We start from the raw sequence: 17334 nt of genomic DNA, 5'->3' as shown, positions 1-17334 counted from the left end.
GTCATTGCAGTACCAGTGACTGCATATGGTGATGATGCAGGAGAACTGTGTGTGTAGCGGGACAGGCATGCCTGGTGTGTGTGCTGTCGAAATAAAGAGGCTTCTGCAGTTAAAGTGTTTCAACAAGGCAAAAGTTTATATCACATTAGCAGGGAGTGCTACTCAGAAAGCAGAAGGGCCAGCAAACTGGGTGGGGAGCTCGCTCCATTTTATTCTAACACTGGTGGAGATGTGCCCTGTCCCCATTGACAGGGTCTGACCTCACAGTCTCTGCTTGCTAGCTTTTAAAAGAAACAGTGAAAAAGAAATGAAGGAAAGGGGGTGGGGAGTGTCGGTGTCTAAATGACTTAAACTCTGAGAATGTTGCTTGGCCTTTGTAAATAAAAAAGCTTTATGGAGTAGGGGATTAAAGCATTTGTGTAAAAGTCTCACTAGGTAGAGGAGATAAAAAGGTTTGAATTCCTTATCATAAAAGACTGTCAGGAAAGTCTAATATTTGTGGTCTGTAATATGTGGAGGTCAGAAAACCTTAGCTATTGTCCTGCCTTAGGATACTTCTCTTCCTCAACTCTCCTTGTTTTTTGAGACAGGGTCTGTGGTGTTTAGAGTGAGAATCCCCCTCCGACCCCCACAAAGGCTCATACATTAGAATCCTTGGTCCCCAGTTAGTGTAACTATTTCTGAAGGGTTTGGAGGTGTGACCTTATTGGAGGGGGTGTGTCACTGGGGGGGTGGGCCTTGAGGTTTCAAAAGTTTTGCCAGTCTGTCTTGCTCTCTGTTATGTTCTAGCACACGCCCGCTTCCTTTAATATGATGATCATGGACCAAACCCCAAAAACTATAAGCCAGCCCCAGTTAAATGCAGTCTTTAATAAGAGTTGCCTTGGACATGGTGTCACTTCACAGAAGTAGAATAGTATATAACACAGGGTCTCTCATTTTTACTTGGAACTTGCTAACTGGGCAAGCTTGGCCAGCCAGTGCGCCTCAGGGACATGTGTCTTCCATGTGTCCTCCCCAGTGCTGGGATTACAAGCACATGTCACATGTTTGGCTTTTTAAAATGTAGAGTCTGAAGATTGAACACATGCCCTCATGTTTTCAAGCCAAGCACTTTACTAACTAATGGAGCCATCCCCCCCCAGGCCTGTGAGTTTTTATTAATATACTTTCTTTTGAGACATAGTCTCATGTAGCCCAGGCTAGCTTCCTACTTGCTGTGTAGCTGAGATTGTCCTTGATCTCTTTCTTTTTTTTTTTTTTTTTTTTTTTTTGGTTCTTTCTTTTTTCGGAGCTGGGGACCGAACCCAGGGCCTTGTGCTTCCTCCTTGATCTCTTTCTGATCCTCCTGTCTCTACTTCTGGGTCTATAGGCATACAACTGACATTATTACATTTGTTGGGAAAAAAAAGGGGGGAGTAGGTAGATTTTGAAGAGAGAGAAGCCAAATTAGGAGAGAACTGAAAAGCAAACTTCATATACTCCATCCACATAGCAATGCATTTTTCAAGCAGTGCAGGAAACAATTTAAGTCGCCACTTTTCTGACCATCGGTTCTCTTCTCCTCTCTGCTTATAGGTGGAGGAGGTAGACAATGAGGTGTTGCTGGCTGCGTTCCAAGAGAAGAAGAAGATGATGGAAGAGAAGATGCCAAAGGGATCTGGGAGCCAAAGGTTGTTTCAGCAGGTCCCACACCAGTTCTGCAATGCAGTATGCAGAGTCGGCTTCCACAGACTGTACTCCACACACAATGGTAGGTATCGGGCTTGTCTCTGGGGCTTGTCCTTGGGGCTTGTCTTCAGGGCTGCCTACTTGTGCACAGGCAAGCAGGCATCAGTGGATGGCTGTGGGGAAGGATCCTTCACCCCTGAGCTCTGTCAGAGACGAAGTCTTTTAGAAATGGTCACTCTTTTGTCTTTTCTGTCTTTTGTTTGTGGGCTATCCTTGGATGTGAGTATGGACAGCAGGAGCTATGGTTCTGGTTTTTCTCTCCTTCCTGTTTCTGTGTTCTAGCTTTCCTGTCTACAGAGAACACCGTGATGCATCCCTTCCTTACCTTTCTCATTCCAACAAAATTATCAATACCAACTCCTCATTCCTTAGTTAGAAGCTTACATTTAACTTAAAGGTAACTTAGTTATTTAAGAAAAGTAGCGTGAAGAAGCTTGTGTCTTGTGCCCCACCCCACCTTTTTTAGACAGAGTCTGTATAGTCTTGGCTGTCTTGTAACTCACAGAGATCTGCCTGCTGCCGCCTCTCCCTGGTACTGGTACTAGGATTTAAGGTGTGTACCATCAAGCCGATCTGTTCTGCTCTCTAGTTCCTGTGCTGAATCAGGTATAATCTGGCAGGCGAAGTGCCCCTCTTATTAGCTACTGGTATGAAGTGGATTGGGAGAAGTGTAGTGATCACTCCCATTTTGAAACGGGAGAGGGAAAACACAGAACAAACACTTACTGTGTGCTGCTGGAGAGGACTCTAGTTCTATGCCTAGAGAGGGGATTGCCTTTGGACTGCCTCACAGGCTAGAACATGCTCAGATTATTGTAGCCAGACTACAATTTCCCCAGCAATTTGACTCCTTTAACAATTCAGTGGTTAAGAGCACCTGTTGCTCTTGCAGAGGACTCAGGTTTGATTCCCAGAACCTACATGGCGGTCCACAACCCTCTGTTACTCCAGTTCCAGGGGATTTGATGCCCTCTTCTGAACTATCCAAGCACCAAACACACATACTTGGTACACGCACATTGATGTAGGCAAAACCACTCACACATAAAATAAAATGAATAACAATATTTTTTTTTAAAGTCCAGCAAGCAGGGCTGGAGATGGCTCAGAAGTTAAAAGCACTTGTTCTCCCCCAGGACCAGGGTTTGACTCTACTTGGTGACTCACAACCATCTGAATCCCAGTCCCAGAGGGATCCAGTGCCCTCTTCTGGCTTCTATGGACACTACATGCACATGGTGTACAAACATGTACACAAGCATTCACGCAGACACACAGAAAATAAGTAAAATGAAATAAATCTACAAACACACACAAAAAAATTGAAAAACTCATCACGGAGGAGGATTCATTTGAGGTCAAGTTCATGTCTTCATGATTCCACAAGGGGACACAGGATCCCTTTCCTCAGGTAACATCAATAAAACAGTTTTAAAAATGGACTCAGCAGGCAGCTCAAAGATTACTTTGTGGGAGCCAGAGAAAATAATAGAGCAGGCAAACAGGCTGTGCACTGGCTAGATGTGGGGTGGGAATAGAGGGAACATCATACTTGCTGAGCTTCCAGTCAAGACAGCAGGCGGGCTCAGCAGGGGGAGTCTATGGCTTCACAGGACACAGAAGTGAGCTCCAGAGACTGAGGGACGCCCCAGTATCAGGACAGACAGGCTTAAGATTTTGGTCAGGAGATAAAAGTGAGTGTTAGGCTGGGGAGGGGGAAGGTTGCAGTTTCTGGGTCAGAGCTAGTCACATCTCTTTCTTATTATTTCGGTTCTACCAGCTGGAAGAAAGAATTCTGAACTGAGAAAACTGCTCTAAAAAACTATCATGCTTTATTTTCCTGTCATTTATAGTTTAAAGTCAAAACAGGAAAAAACATGTTTTTAGTCCTTTGGGCCTTTTGTTGGAAAAGAATCTTCTCAGAAAACTAATCTATGGAAGCTAGAATTTTAAGACCGTGATCTCCTTATGAATTAAAAATAAATATCATATATATCAATATATGGATATATTTTATATGTGGATAAATGTATTAAGAGGCTTTGTTCTCAGCTTTATCTCTTTTGTCCTTGAGGTGTTATTCAAAAAGAAGCTCTTGTAATAAAACTTTTATTTATTTTTAATCCCAGACTACTATTATTTTGGCACTGTCTCTTCTCTGTTTACATTTTAGGGAAATCTCTTTGTGATGTTTTCAGAACACAAATACCACCATAGCCATTTATCATGAACTGTTCAGTGTGGCAGCCTCTAGCAACCCATGGCTACTGAACATAAGGCGTGGCTAATCTGAATTGAAATGTACTCTAAATATAAGTAAAATAGATACTGGATTTCAAAGCCTACATAAAGTATCTCCTTAGTGAAAAAAAATTTAAGTATACAACCTTTTAAAAGATTTAATTTACGTGTAGCAGTGTTTTCCTGCATGGATGTATATGCATCACACTAGGAGTGTGCCTGATGCCTGTGGAGATCAGAAGATGGTGGATCCCCCAGGAACTGGAGATATGGATGGTTGTGAGCTACCATGTGGGTGTTTGGAACTGAACCTGGGCCCTCTGAAAAACAAGCGCTTATAACTTCTGAGCCATCTTTCCAGCCCCCATCCCTAGTGAATTATTATACTGATAATTAGATATTAAAATGGCACTATAATAATTTGATTTCATCGTTGTTGTTGTTGTTGTTTGTTGTTGTTGTTTGGGACGTGGTTTCTCTGCAGAGGTGGCTGGCCTGGAACTTTATTTGTAGACCAGACTGGCCTGGAATTCATAAGAGATCTGCCTGTACTAGGATTAAAGGTGTGCACCACTACGCCAGGCTCACCCCCCCCTCCGTTTTGTTTAAAGTGTGGCTACTAGAAAACTATTAAAGTGTCATACGTGGCTTATATTGCATGTCTAATTCTCAGTGCTGCTCTAGAGCCTAAGGCAGTGTTTGGTTCAGTGTAGAAGGGACAGGAAGAAGGAATGACACTATAGCTTCAAAGAGGCTTTAGTGTGTTACCTTCTACATGATGTTTTCACTGCTGAGAAGTGAACCATGGGCCCATGGTGCTAATACATGTCACTAAGTTGCATTAAGTCCCCCTACGGTGAAGAAGGGCTACTGAACAGAGGCCATCTTGAAACTCAGAATTTGGCTCAGTCTAGAGGGTTTTGGTGTGTTTATTTTCATTTCTGTTATTTTGCTATTTAAGACAAGGTCTTCCTAGATAGTCTTGGTTTGCTGAGAACTAACTGTCAGCTCTGGTGTGCCAGGATTACAGACCTATACCACTATGCCTGGCTCTTGAGTATTATTAATATCCTAGAATCTGTCTTTTCTACAATAGGTATAAACCTAGTTCATAAACCTAGTTCAAAGCAGTGGAGGATGCTTAGTGGGACATTGATTGTACCAGGCCACAGTAAGAGACTATCGTACTTTGCAAGGGATATAAGGACTATATTCTCCTAAACCAAGGTTGTTCTTCTTGAACAAACCAAAAACATTTACATTGTTTCTCTTACAGTGTCCAGGACTCTGCCTTCTTGCCCACTCCCCTTTCTCTTTTTGATTTTCATGCTGCCATCCTAGCACAGGCTGGCCTCAAACTCAACCATCCTCCTGTCCTAGTGCCGCCTGTTCTTGCTGGGTGCTATTTCAAGGCTGTATTCTCAATAGCTGTAGAGATAGATAGACCTATTTGTAGCTTATGTAGCCTGCCAATGTTCTAAGAAAAACACATTTTCTTACTGCTGCCAACTGCCTAGTTAATATTGATTTGAATCATAATTTCTCCAAATCTTAGATTTTTATGCTTTAAGTGAAAATATTACCCAAATTACAGGTTAATTGAATCTAATCAATGTGAAATTGCTTTGAAAGCCAGCAACTTCTCTGTAAATTCTAATTGTGTGCTCTAACATTATTGTTGATATCAGTGGTATCAGTGATATTGTCTCAGGGGAGCAACTTAAGGTGGAGGTAATTAATTATGTGAATGTCTAGAGAGAGGATACATATTAGTACCCAAATGGACATCATCTACCAGAACATATTTTTTTTTCTCTTTCAGACCCAGTTTATGGAGCCGGCATATATTTCACCAAGAGCCTCAAAAAACTAGCAGACAAGGCCAGGAAAACCTCTAGCACAGACAGGCTAATCTATGTGTTTGAGGCAGAAGTACTCACAGGGTCCTTCTGTCAGGGTAATTTCTCAAATATCATCCCTCCGCCATTGAGTCCTGGGGCTTTAGATGTTCATGACAGCGTGGTTGACAGTGTTTCCAACCCTGAAACCTTTGTTATTTTTAGTGGCGTACAGGCGATGCCCAGGTACTTGTGGACTTGTACACAGGATAGGACATTCTCACAGCATCCAATGTGGTCCCAGGGCTACTCGTCAGAACCAGGAATGGCCTCTTCGCTGCAGTCCTGGGGAAGGGTCTCAAATGGCAGCCCTGTTTAGTCTCCACGTCATTTTAACAAGCAGAAGGGTTTGCGTGAACTGACAAAAATGACGACCATTAGTGACTTGAGTAACAGGTTATCTGTTCAGATTGATGGGGTCACTAAAGGCACCAGCCACACACTAGCATCTAGTGCCTTCACCAGTAGCTGGGCAGATGCCAGCTAAAACTTCCTCACTGTCTTTTCTACTTGACATCTTTTATCTCCTTCCCTGTAGGTGACAGCAAGAATACTTTATATAGAACAAGGATTCTTTTTTCAAGTCTGTTATTCTAAAATGTGATAGCACAAACTAGGACGACAGGATGATTTTGATTTTTCTATATAATTTTATAAAGTGCTTTGGATATTCAAATAAATCACCTTTGTCTGAATAACTGGCTGTGAATAGTTAATGCGTGAAATGGAATGACGGAAACTCACAGGACATCAAGACTTTAGTCATATCAAACAATGCCACTCAATGCTGGGTATGGTAGGGCACACCAAGTTCAAGTCCCTGAACTTGAGAGGAAGAGGCAGGAGAGATCTCTGAGTTTAAGGCAAGCCTTGTCTGCAGAGGGAGTCCCAGGACAGCCAAGGCTACACAGAGAAACCCTGTCATGGAAAAACAAGATACCCCACCCCCAACCAATAAACAAAAATTCACTGCCATTCATCCACTGTGTGGCTTAAGTACTAACTCACCAGGCATTTATTTGTGACTACAGTTGCTCCAGTCACTAACCAAGACAAATAGCCCCAAAACATTTTATCCTGAATAATTGGAAAAGGCAGGTATGGACACATGAACAAATATTAATAGTTAAAGGAGGGTTAACAGAGGTTTTGGAAAAATTTAAGTGAGAATAGGGGAAATTCATCAAGGACTCAGAAGAAGCTTCAAAAGAAACAGAGACCAGAAGGTAAGGGGGAGCAGAGCTAGAGGAGTGTTGTAGGCAAAGAGGATAGCTCTTATACGGACTGAATCCAAAAGAAAAAAGGCTGAATCCACCTCGACTGGGCCCAGATTTGGCTTTAAGGTGCTATTTGTAATATATGAGGCGAATCTTAGCATCTATGTACTTCCTACTGCCACATCCATGTTTGTCTGTAATTCTAAACCTCTGACTTCTCACTGGTCAATCTTCAACTCCTCATAAGAACATTCCCTTCTGCTCTTACCTTAAGCTGTATTCTCCTTGTAAGAAACATACTTATTTTACTATATGGTGCTGTCCTAAAATCTGGGCTTTATACTATCGGCTTGAAAGGTCTCCCACTGGGCTGGAGAGATGGCTCAGTGGTTAAGAGTTCAAATCCAGCAACCACATGGTGGCTCACAACCATCTGTAATAAGATCTGATGTGCTCTTCTGGTGTGTCTGAAGAGAGCTACTGCATACTTATAATAAATAAATAAACAAACAAAAATAAATAAATCTTTAAGAAAATAAAAGAGAAAAAGAAAAAAAAAGTCTCCCCACCTTGGTCCTTTGCTGGAGAGGTCCCATTATGGGTTTTCCATAGCTGGGCCTATCAACACAAGGTACGAAGTCACAGGGCCAAGACCTCGGACCATTAAGACCCTGTAATACTCACTCCTAAGTCAACTATTAGGTATCTAGAAATCTCAGATTTCCTGCTTAAAGAATTTTGAGTACATTTGCAGAACACTGCTGGGTTTTTTCCTTGGTTTTTCCCAGAACAGACTATAGTTGCAGTTAGGCTAGAGATGGACTCAGTGGTAGAGTGTGTGCCTTTCCTGTATGTGGCTGTAGGTTCAATCTGTAGCACATACACGTTTAAAACAAATGTTGTTGAGATGACTCAGTAGGTAAAAACACTTGTTACCAAGCCTGATGACCTGAGTTTGATCCCTGGAATTCACATGGTTCAAGGAGAGAACTTATTCCTGCAAGTTGTCTGATTTCCAAACAGCTCCCCCAACACTCTTCCAATAAAAATAAATGTAGTAGTGTGGTGGTTTGAATAGTTTGGCCCCCACAGACTTATGCATTTGAATTCTTGGTCCAGAGGGAGTAACACTATTAGGAGGTGTGTCCTTGTTCGAGTAGGTGTGGCCCGGGGGAAATGTATCGCTGTGGGGGTGGCCTTTGAGGTCCTATGCTCAAGCTCTGTCCAGTGAGCAAGGAATTCTCCTCCTGGCTGCCTGTGGATCAAGATGTAGAACTCTTGGGTCCTCCAGCACCATGTCCATCTGTAGTCTGCCATGCTTCCCACCATAATGATGATGGATAAACCTCTTAAAATGTAAGCCAGTCCTAATTAAATGCTGCCTTTATAAGAGTTGCCTTGGTCCCGTGTCTCTTCACAGCAGTGAAACCCTAACTAAGACAAATAGTAATAAAAAAGAACAGCCAAAGGGTGACCAGTTGTCAGGACAGTGGGGCCTGCATGTGTTGACTAAGCAGTACCAAGCCGAGAATGAGAGGATAGGTCATCTGTGAAGCCATGTGGAACACAGAAAGGGGCGGGCTGACTGAGAAGTTGAGGGTTACTGCAGTGAAACACAGCAGGGAAGGATTCACTAATATTTTAGAAATAGAATTAGTTCTATATTTTAAAAAGAGTTCTCAGATGGGCTGAAGAGATGGCTCAGGGGTTAGGAGCACTGACTGCTCTTCCAGAGTTCCTGAGTTCAATTCCCAGCAACCACATGGTGGCTCAGAACCATCTGTAATGGGATCTGATGCCCTCTTCTGGTGTGTCTGAAGACAGCAACAGTGTACACACATATATAAAATAAATCTTTAAAAAAGTCCTTAGAAAAAGACAAGTTAAAATGTATTTCCTAAGTTTCTTATTAAAAAGTTATTATTTAAAAGTTCACTTCAATTTTGCAGCTTCAGATCACGTCTGCTTTATGGAAAGAGGTTTTACATGTGGTAGGTATTATTATTTTGTGGTCCTAGGGACTGAGCCTATGGCCTTAGGCATGCTAGGTAAACACTCTACCACTGACTATATCTTAGCCCTAGAAAAGATGTTTAACTTATGGTGACATACATCGCACATCGGAATGCCTTTAAAGTGCTGGGTATGTAAGGTACTGAGAGACTGCATGGTTAATTTATGGGCGTAAAGGATCTGATTGACAGGCTGTACACACAAAATAAGATAGCCATTTTAGAGAAGGGAAAACCAGTTCTTATGTGTGTTTATTTGCAGAGTTTCGTGTAGCTCAGGTTAGCTCTGAACTTGATTACTACTACTACTACTACTACTATTATTATTATTATTATTATTATTATTATTATTATTATTATTATTGTTTTTTGAGACAGGGTTTCTCTGTATAGTACCAGCTGTCCTGGAACTCACTCTGTAGACCAGGCTGTCCTCAAACTCAAGAGATCCTTCTGCCTCTGCTTCCTGAGTGATGGGATTAAAGGTTTGCTCAACCACTGCTGAGCAAACCTTGAACTTGTTATATAGTTGAGATAATCTTGAACTTCTGATCCTCCTGCCTCTGCCTTTCAAGTGCTGGGATTAGAGGCCCAAGCCATTATAATTAGCTAACAATGAATTTTTAGAAGCTTCTAACCTGCTTTGTCAGTAAATAAAACCTTCAATACTCTATGTTTGTGTACTGTTTGAGAGAAAATTTAGCTTGATGTCATTACTTTGCAATGACTACAGGAACCACTGCTATGCTGGTGAAAAAGCAGAGCTGCAGAATGGAGAGACAGCTCAGCAACAGTGAACCCACATACATGAAATAAATAACTCTTAAAAAAAGCAGAACTGCAAGTCAAAGTTTCATATTTGACTCTATTCAGCCTTACCACTGTGTGTGTGTGTGTGTGTGTGTGTGTGTGTGTGTGTGTGTATGTGTGTGTGAGAGAGAGAGAGAGAGAGAGAGAGAGAGAGAACGCAGGAGCGAGACACTTCTCCTAAAAAGCTCGAGGCAGTTCATTGAAGCATTAATGGAAAAGGGAACAGAAAGAATAAAAATACTCAACCTTCTCAGGACAGAAATACATCATTATTTTTATTTAATACAGATATGCATTTAATTAGTTTTTATTGTGGTTATATTCTTCTTATATTTATATACTCTAAAATACAGACCAAGAGGCTGAGCCTAGTTGGTAATGTACTTGATTTCCACAGCGCCACTGCATAAAAACAAGTGTGCAAAAAGGATATAGAATAATATACCCTACAAGGTTTAAACAGGCAATAAAGAATTAAATTGTGGAAGCAAAGGGATAGAAGCATTATAAATATTGTCATATTTTATTATACCTTGTTACTTAATTCCTGTATTTATTACTAGCTGCTGTGTTTATTAAGAACTTGCAGAGGTTTTGAGATAGGGTCTTACTGTGTAGGTCACAGATCTTCCTGCTTCTACCTCTTAAGAGTGCTGGGATTAAAGTTGTGTGCCACCAAGCAAAGTAAGTGCATTTGTGTGGGCAACCTTAGGAGTGGTTCCTCAGGAACTGTCCACCTTGGTTTATTTGTTTGTTTTTGAGAGGAAGTTTCTCACTGAGATCTGGGGCATGCTGATTAGGCCATTGGGCGAGGCTGGGATTAAAAGCCCAAGTCTGGGGCTAGAGGGATGGCTCAGTGTTTAAGAACACTGACTGTTCTTCCTAGAGGTCCTGAGTTCAATTCCCAGCAACCATATGGTGGCTCACAATGGGATCTAATGCCCTTTTCTGGTGTGTCTGAATACACCGACTGACAGTGTATTTATATATAATAAATAAAAATATAAAAGAAACAAATTAAAAAAAAAAGCCAAATGAACATACCTAGCTTTTTGCTTGGATGCTGGGGATTGAACTCAGGTCCTCAGACTCTAGTGGCTGGTACTTTCCTGACTGAGCTATCTTCTACTCTCAACCTGTAATTTCCTAATTGTTTTAAAAACAGTATCAGTGTGCAGGTGGTCAGTTGGGTCTTAATTTTCATAGAAGAAAGCCAAAAAAAAAATGAGAATGATAAAAGTAGTACCAAATGTATAGAATAAAAATAAACAGTTTACAAAGAGATGACGAAACTGAGAGAGAAATTTATTTTATATAAACTTATATAAATGCTCGCATAGAGGCAGGAGCTGACACTGAGGCCACAGAGGGATGCTGCCTTGTGGCTTATGTAGACTGCTGTTTTATAGAACCCAGGACTACCAGCCCAGCGATGGCATCACTCACAGTGGGCTGAGCCCTCTCCTATCAATCACTAATTAAGAAATTTCCTTACAACTGGATCTTCTGGAAGCATTTTCTCAGTTGAGGTCCCCTCCTTCCAGAGGACTAGCTTGTGTCAAACTGACAAAACTAGCTAGCATACTGCTCCTAAGTCCACCCCCCCCCCCCCAAGCTGCTTTGCTCAAACTCAGCTTTGATATAGCAAGCACAGTTAGTGATACGGATGCAGATGGGAGAAAGTGAGAAGAAAGGGAGGGAGGGACTGGAGGGACTGAAGGATCGAGGAAGTTCCAGTTTGCTTTCTGTTGCTATGATAAAACTAACCAAACAACTTGGGGGCAGGCATTTCAGAGCTTACAGTACATCTTTAAGGGAAGCCAGGTCAGGAATTCAAGGCAGGAACCTGGAGGCAGTAACTGAAGCTGACCATGAGAAATTTGGTCACCTCCCAGTCTCAGCTTGCTATCTTATACAGCCCATAGGTGGCACCGCCCACAGTGAGTCTCACAGTCACATGAATCAGGAAAACACCCCACCGACATGCCTACAGGCCAATCTGGTGGGAGCAGTTCTTCAATTGAGGGTCTCTTTTCCCAGGCGACTCTAGTTTGTGTCAAGTTTACTAAAACTAACACAGAGTCCAAGAGAAATGAACACTGCATTACCTAGGATTTAGTCTATGTGGTCCTTTTTCTCCTCCTGTCTTATTATAAATGTATTGCTTCGTGTTGTTGCTCTTCATTAGTCCTTTTAAACTGACTTATTAAATCGTGTCCGGTGTGAGATTTTCCTGTGACCTTTGCTTGGCTGTCTTAAAGTGCTCCTGTGAAGCCACCACTCTACTCCCCAGAAAGAAACATTCCATCACGTAACAGTAACAATCATTTTTCCTAAACATTTTGTTTTAACGCGTTTTCTCAGATCAAAGCAAATATTTTTTTTTTTTTGCCGAAAATTACCGTTATTGAGATAGTATCTTTCTGCGTAGTAATGCTGGTTTAGAATTCGCCATTCTCCTGCCTTATACTTCCCAGTGCTGAAAACATAGGCATGCGTCCCCATGCCAGGTTCAAAAATCCATTTCTTAATGTTTTAGGATACTAATAAATTACCAGGCAAAATGGGTGAGAACTGAAGAGAATACCCAGAAGGTTCTTGCAAATGGGTTGCATGTGAATTCTTTGAACGTGAGACACTGACGTATTTTGTAATACTCCCTCAGCCTCCAACCATGCCATCATTCATCCAATAAGCATGCTCGGGTGTGAGGTACCTACCATGTGAGAGGGAAGCTATATTGATGTGAGGAGGGGAATCCGTCCATTCTGGAAGAGTTTAGTAAGGACAAGTTTGTTTCCATAACTTCTACATGTTACTGACTGCCAACCTCGTCCTCAAGAGTCCCACGCCCTGATCGCTGCGGTTTCCCTGGCCCGTACTAAGCCTAGAGCGTCCACGCACGGAGACTCCGCTTCCCGGCAGCCCCTGCGGCGGGCGGCGGAGAAGCGCACGCAGGCGCGCAGGCCGGCCCCCGCACGCAGGCGCAGTGCGCACGCCGGCTGAGCTGGGTCTCGCGGCTCTGTGCGCGGCGGCGAAGAGCGAGGCCTGGTGAGCGCCGCCGTGGTGCGCGCCGGCTGGTCAAGGTTGTGCGCAGAAGAGGCGCAGCGGGCGGGCAAAGAGCGAGCGTCTCACCCTCGTAGTGGCACCGGGGCCGGTCGCCTGAAGTCGGTGAGTGGGGGCTCCTTGCGGCCCCTCCCCCTCGGCGGGCGGTTCTGGGTTCCCTTTGCGGACCCGAGGGAGGCCCCGGGGCGAAGGCGGACACGGGCGGCGGCCGGAGCTGGAGCTGGCGCGCGGGGGACCGGACCCTCGCGTCGCTCCCGTGCGTCACGGGCCCGGCGGTCCTAACGGCCGCGCGGCGGCGGAGCGGGGTGGGGGTGGGGAACGCTGGTGCTCGCCGTGAGGAACGCCGGTCGGGGCGGGGCGGCGGTGGAAGCGGCGTCGGGGACTGCGGGGCGCCGGGCGGCGGCGCGGAGTCTGCGCGCCGCGCTAGCTTGAGGGCGGGGGCGGGCGGCGCGGAGTGCGGTGGCTGAGGCCGAGGCGTGCGGGGCCGATCCGGGAGTTGGCAGGTTACCACCGGGGCCGGTGTTTGGAGGGAGGCGGGGGTGGAGACGGGAGGCTGCAGTTTACAGATGTCATAACTACGCGGGTCTGGAGCTGCTGACGGGGGTGTGGTAATTATAGCAATGACAACTTGGTCGGCTGTGTGAGCGGTGATGCGAGGGAAACCGCCAAGCCTTAGCTGAGGCTCGCATTGGGAGCAGAAAACTGGAGGGTGACTGAGATCAGGGACGTCGGCAAGAAAGAATGTGAGGGTTTGAATGCAGCTGCTTCCAATCCACTTGTCAATGAAAAGTTTCAAATGAATTGATTTTAAGGCTTAAACTTCGGTTTGGTAAATTACTATCAGAGTCAGCCACCGAGAAATGCTTTTGAAATATTAAACACTATCATCTGACCTTTTCCCCCCTTTTAAAATAGTTCCTTCAAACACTATCTTCTTCCTCCTCCTCTTTTTTTTTTTTTTTTTTTTTTTTTTTTAATTTGAGACTGGGTTTTGTTTGGTAGGCTGGCTTTGAGCTTCTTGTCCTGCCCTGGCCTTTGGGGTGGCAGGATTTCAGATGTGCACCACGCAGTCAGCTCAAAATTTCAATCAGCCTAGATGACTAAGTAGGTATTAGTCCCCACCTTCTTGCCTGTAGGTTGCTTTTTCTTTGTGTTTGTTTTTGAGACAGGTCTCAGTATTTAGTCATGGCTGACCTAGCATTGGATACATAGCTCTTGGTTGTTTTGACCTCAAAACAGTCCTGCCTCAGCCTCTCAAGTGATGGGGTTACAATAACAGCATGTCCTCATGTGCGTGTCTTTGTATAAATTCGTATGCATAATGTGTATTTATTTACATACATACATACTTATAGACAGGGACTCATTACATAGCCCTGGAATTCATATATAGACCAGGCTGCCATTGAACTCAGAGACCTACCTGCCTCTGACTCCTGGAGTTCCGACATTAAAGATGAGTGCTTAAAGGCTGAAAGACCTAAATTTTGAAAGGAAATTGAAAATGGTTTATCTCTATAGTTTTGCTGAAATAATTTATTCTTGGCAGATTGTTGTTTATGTGATACACAATTTTAAGATGGAGGTCGGAAATAAAAGCAAATTTACATCAACTTTCAAGCAGCTATTAGCTTTTCATAGTATGAATGGAAGCATGGAAGAGTGTAGTATTAAGAATAGCTTGTTTCTGGGGGCTGGGGATTTAGCTCAGTGGTAGAGCGCTTACCTAGGAAGCGCAAGGCCCTGGGTTCGGTCCCCAGCTCCGAAAAAAAAGAACCCCCCCAAAAAAAAAAAAAGAATAGCTTGTTTCTTATAAATATTTTACTTAAATTTTAAGTGTGTGAGTGTTTGCCTGAGTGTCAGTGCATCGTGATGGTGCCTGGTGCTTACAGAGGCCGTAACAGTGTGTTAGAGCCTCTAAAACTGGAGGTGAAGATGGTTTGAGCTGGGTACCAGGACCCAAACTTGTCTTCTGCAAGAGCAGCAAGTGCTCTTAACCGCTGAACCATCTTTCTAGTCCAGAAACCACTGGAAGAAGACAGTAGTATATCTTGAAATCTTACAGTTCTAGGGAAACAAATTATTTGCTGATAAAAATGCATTGTAAGAGCTTGTTCCTATAATCCTGGGGGAGTCAGGAAGATCCTGAGTTTGAGGCCAGCCTGGAACTTGACCCTGTCACCAAACAAGAGAGCAAAACCTGTAACAGGGCAGGAGTGTAGCATGCCAGAGACCTGTAGTTAAAACCCTTAACCCCACCCCATCCCCAAAGAGGTCTACAAAATCCAACCTAGAAAACCTACAATCAAGTAACGAGAATTAAGATATTACCTTAAATTAAACACTTGGATTATACTCTTTTTTCTATTGAAATAGGGTCTCTATGTAGACTTGGCAGTCTTGGAACTCAAGTATTGGCATTAAAGGTGTCCACTGTGCCAGGAGATTGTGCTGTCTTTATTTTTGTGGTGCCAGGGTCCATTTCCTGGTCTACACATACTAGGTTAGTGTTCTGCCTCTGCATTATGTCTCCATTATGTGCTTTTTGGTGGTCTTCATGAAATGTTACACATTGTGACTTTAGAAATGACACCAAAGGGAACCACAAAAAAACAAAACAAAAACAAAACAAAATAAAAAACTTTGTTGCTTTAGTGGTAGGCTCTCTTTGTGTGTATACGTGTATGTGGGGTATGTTCATGAGGGTTGCAGGCACATGACTGTCCAGGTTCCTGTGCTCATGTGTGTGCATGTGGAAGCTGGAGAAGGACTTTGGGTGTCTTCCTCTGTTGATCTTTGCTGGGCTGGCTTGAGAAAGGGTCTCATTGAATCTGAAGCTCGTGGCTTGTCAGCTAAGCTGCCTGGCTGGCAGCTGAGCTCCAGAGATCTGCATATCTCTGCTCCCCAATACTGAGTTTGCAGTCACGTACATCCATATCCATACCCCTAATTTTTTATTTGGGTGTTGGGGAGTGAAACGCATATCCTTTCCCAGCAAGAGCTTTTACCCACTGAGAAATCTTCCTAGCCTTGGCTTTCTCTTTAAAAAAAAGTTATGTGCATATATAAATGTTTGCTGCATGTGTGGGGTTACCTGTGGAGGTGGCCAGAACAGGGTTGTGTGGGAGCCCATGGAGCTCTGGAATTACAAGCAATTGTCAGCTGTCCAACATGGATTCTGGGAATCAAATTTGGGTCCATGGGGAAAGAGCAGCAAAGTCTCAATTATTGAGCTACCCCCTCCAGCCATTGCCTCCCCCCCCTCCCTTAAATGCAAGATTGCTTGTATTAGACAAGTGTTTTTTGTAAGCAGTATTGTTTTCTATGTTGGTCGGTAGGCTCAATAGGTTCAATATTTGTGATTTTCTTCAGTCTCTACTATGTCATAAACTTTATACCATACAGTCATTTCCTGAACTATTTTGTTATCTGTTGCTTTCAATTATTTTACCATTTTATCTTTTCCGGAATGGAGAGTAGGATTATATCTTTTCATCCCTAAGGTTAGCACCAGTATTTGGGAGGGAGATAGGAAATCAGGAGTTCAAAGTTATCCTGGGCACAAAGTAGGCCTACTTGGCTTACATAAATCAAACCAAACTTAAGACCTTTGATTGGTTCAATGGCTGACTTGTTGATAAAAATAATCCCTTAATACTCTTGTTTTTGTTTTGTTATCTTTGTGCTTTGTGGGGCTTGTGAATTTAGGTGTGATAATTGAAGAGAACATTGGCTGTGACAATTCATTTAGCTGCACTGATGCAGTACAGATAGGACTTGTGCTAGAATTGTGAAGTAGTCCATTGAAAATGTGGGAATAAGGACTGATGAATTGTAGTTTCTGTTGGTTTTTTTTTTTGAAGACCTTAGCAACACCGCAAAATAGACTTTAAATGGAAAAAAAAAACTGATTCTGTCCCAATGTTGTAGACTAATTGGAATAATTTTTGAGAGCTGGCAATAATCCAGAATGTGGATAATGGGGGTAATCCTCTTCATATAACAAGAATAATGCTGCCCTTCATATACAAAGATATGTCTGCTTGCTCATCATGAATAGTTTTCCAGCCCGAGTAAGGATATGTGCTGAGTCGTCCATGTGTCTCTTATGCTTTGTGACCAGCAAGACACAGAATGAGGTCAGAATGAGGGCTTCTAACTGAGGAATAGAGAGACTCACAGAAAATAGTAAAATGCATTCTGTGTCAGTCTTGTCTACATCAGATGTTTTTCAGTTATTATCCTTGCAAAACCACTTTGAGAAGGAGATTGTCTTACTGTCTGATTAGGTAACTTGCCCCACTTCACAGTAAGTGGTGGGGCCAAGATCCAAGCCATAAGGCTGTTTGTAATATGCTT

At 43.2% G+C, this 17334-nt stretch overlaps 2 protein-coding genes and 1 long non-coding RNA gene across 15 annotated transcripts in view; 2 read left to right on the top strand and 1 right to left on the bottom strand.

The window, feature by feature from the left end:
- Positions 1-6568, top strand: part of Parp9 (poly (ADP-ribose) polymerase family, member 9) — a 34128-nt gene extending 27560 nt beyond the window's left edge. For 11 of the 12 annotated variants that reach the window (XM_063270517.1, XM_039088346.2, XM_017597995.3 and 8 more), the window contains 2 exons: positions 1579-1753; positions 5795-6568. In XM_063270517.1, coding sequence (XP_063126587.1) covers positions 1579-1753; positions 5795-6189 — 570 coding nt within the window. In that variant the 3' untranslated portion in view covers positions 6190-6568. The remainder of the gene's footprint in view (positions 1-1578; positions 1754-5794) is intronic. The other variant, NM_001103351.2, reaches the window with a different exon arrangement.
- LOC134481077 (uncharacterized) lies at positions 1232-13514 on the bottom strand. The gene is made up of 2 exons (XR_010056293.1): positions 12630-13514; positions 1232-1874 (listed from the first exon to the last, which is right to left on the bottom strand). It is a non-coding gene; the product is annotated as an uncharacterized LOC134481077 (long non-coding RNA).
- Positions 13072-17334, top strand: part of Kpna1 (karyopherin subunit alpha 1) — a 58614-nt gene continuing 54351 nt past the window's right edge. The window contains exon 1 of one of the 2 annotated variants that reach the window (XM_039088121.2): positions 13072-13080. The gene's annotated coding sequence lies outside the window, so the exon portion shown is untranslated. Of the gene's footprint in view, positions 13081-13458; positions 13479-17334 lie in introns of those variants that run through there. The other variant, XM_017597922.3, reaches the window with a different exon arrangement.

The sequence above is a fragment of the Rattus norvegicus genome, chromosome 11, assembly GCF_036323735.1.
Source record: "Rattus norvegicus strain BN/NHsdMcwi chromosome 11, GRCr8, whole genome shotgun sequence".
In the NCBI taxonomy this organism is placed as follows: Eukaryota; Metazoa; Chordata; class Mammalia; order Rodentia; family Muridae; genus Rattus; species Rattus norvegicus.
This window is presented reverse-complemented; position numbering and strand designations above follow the sequence as displayed.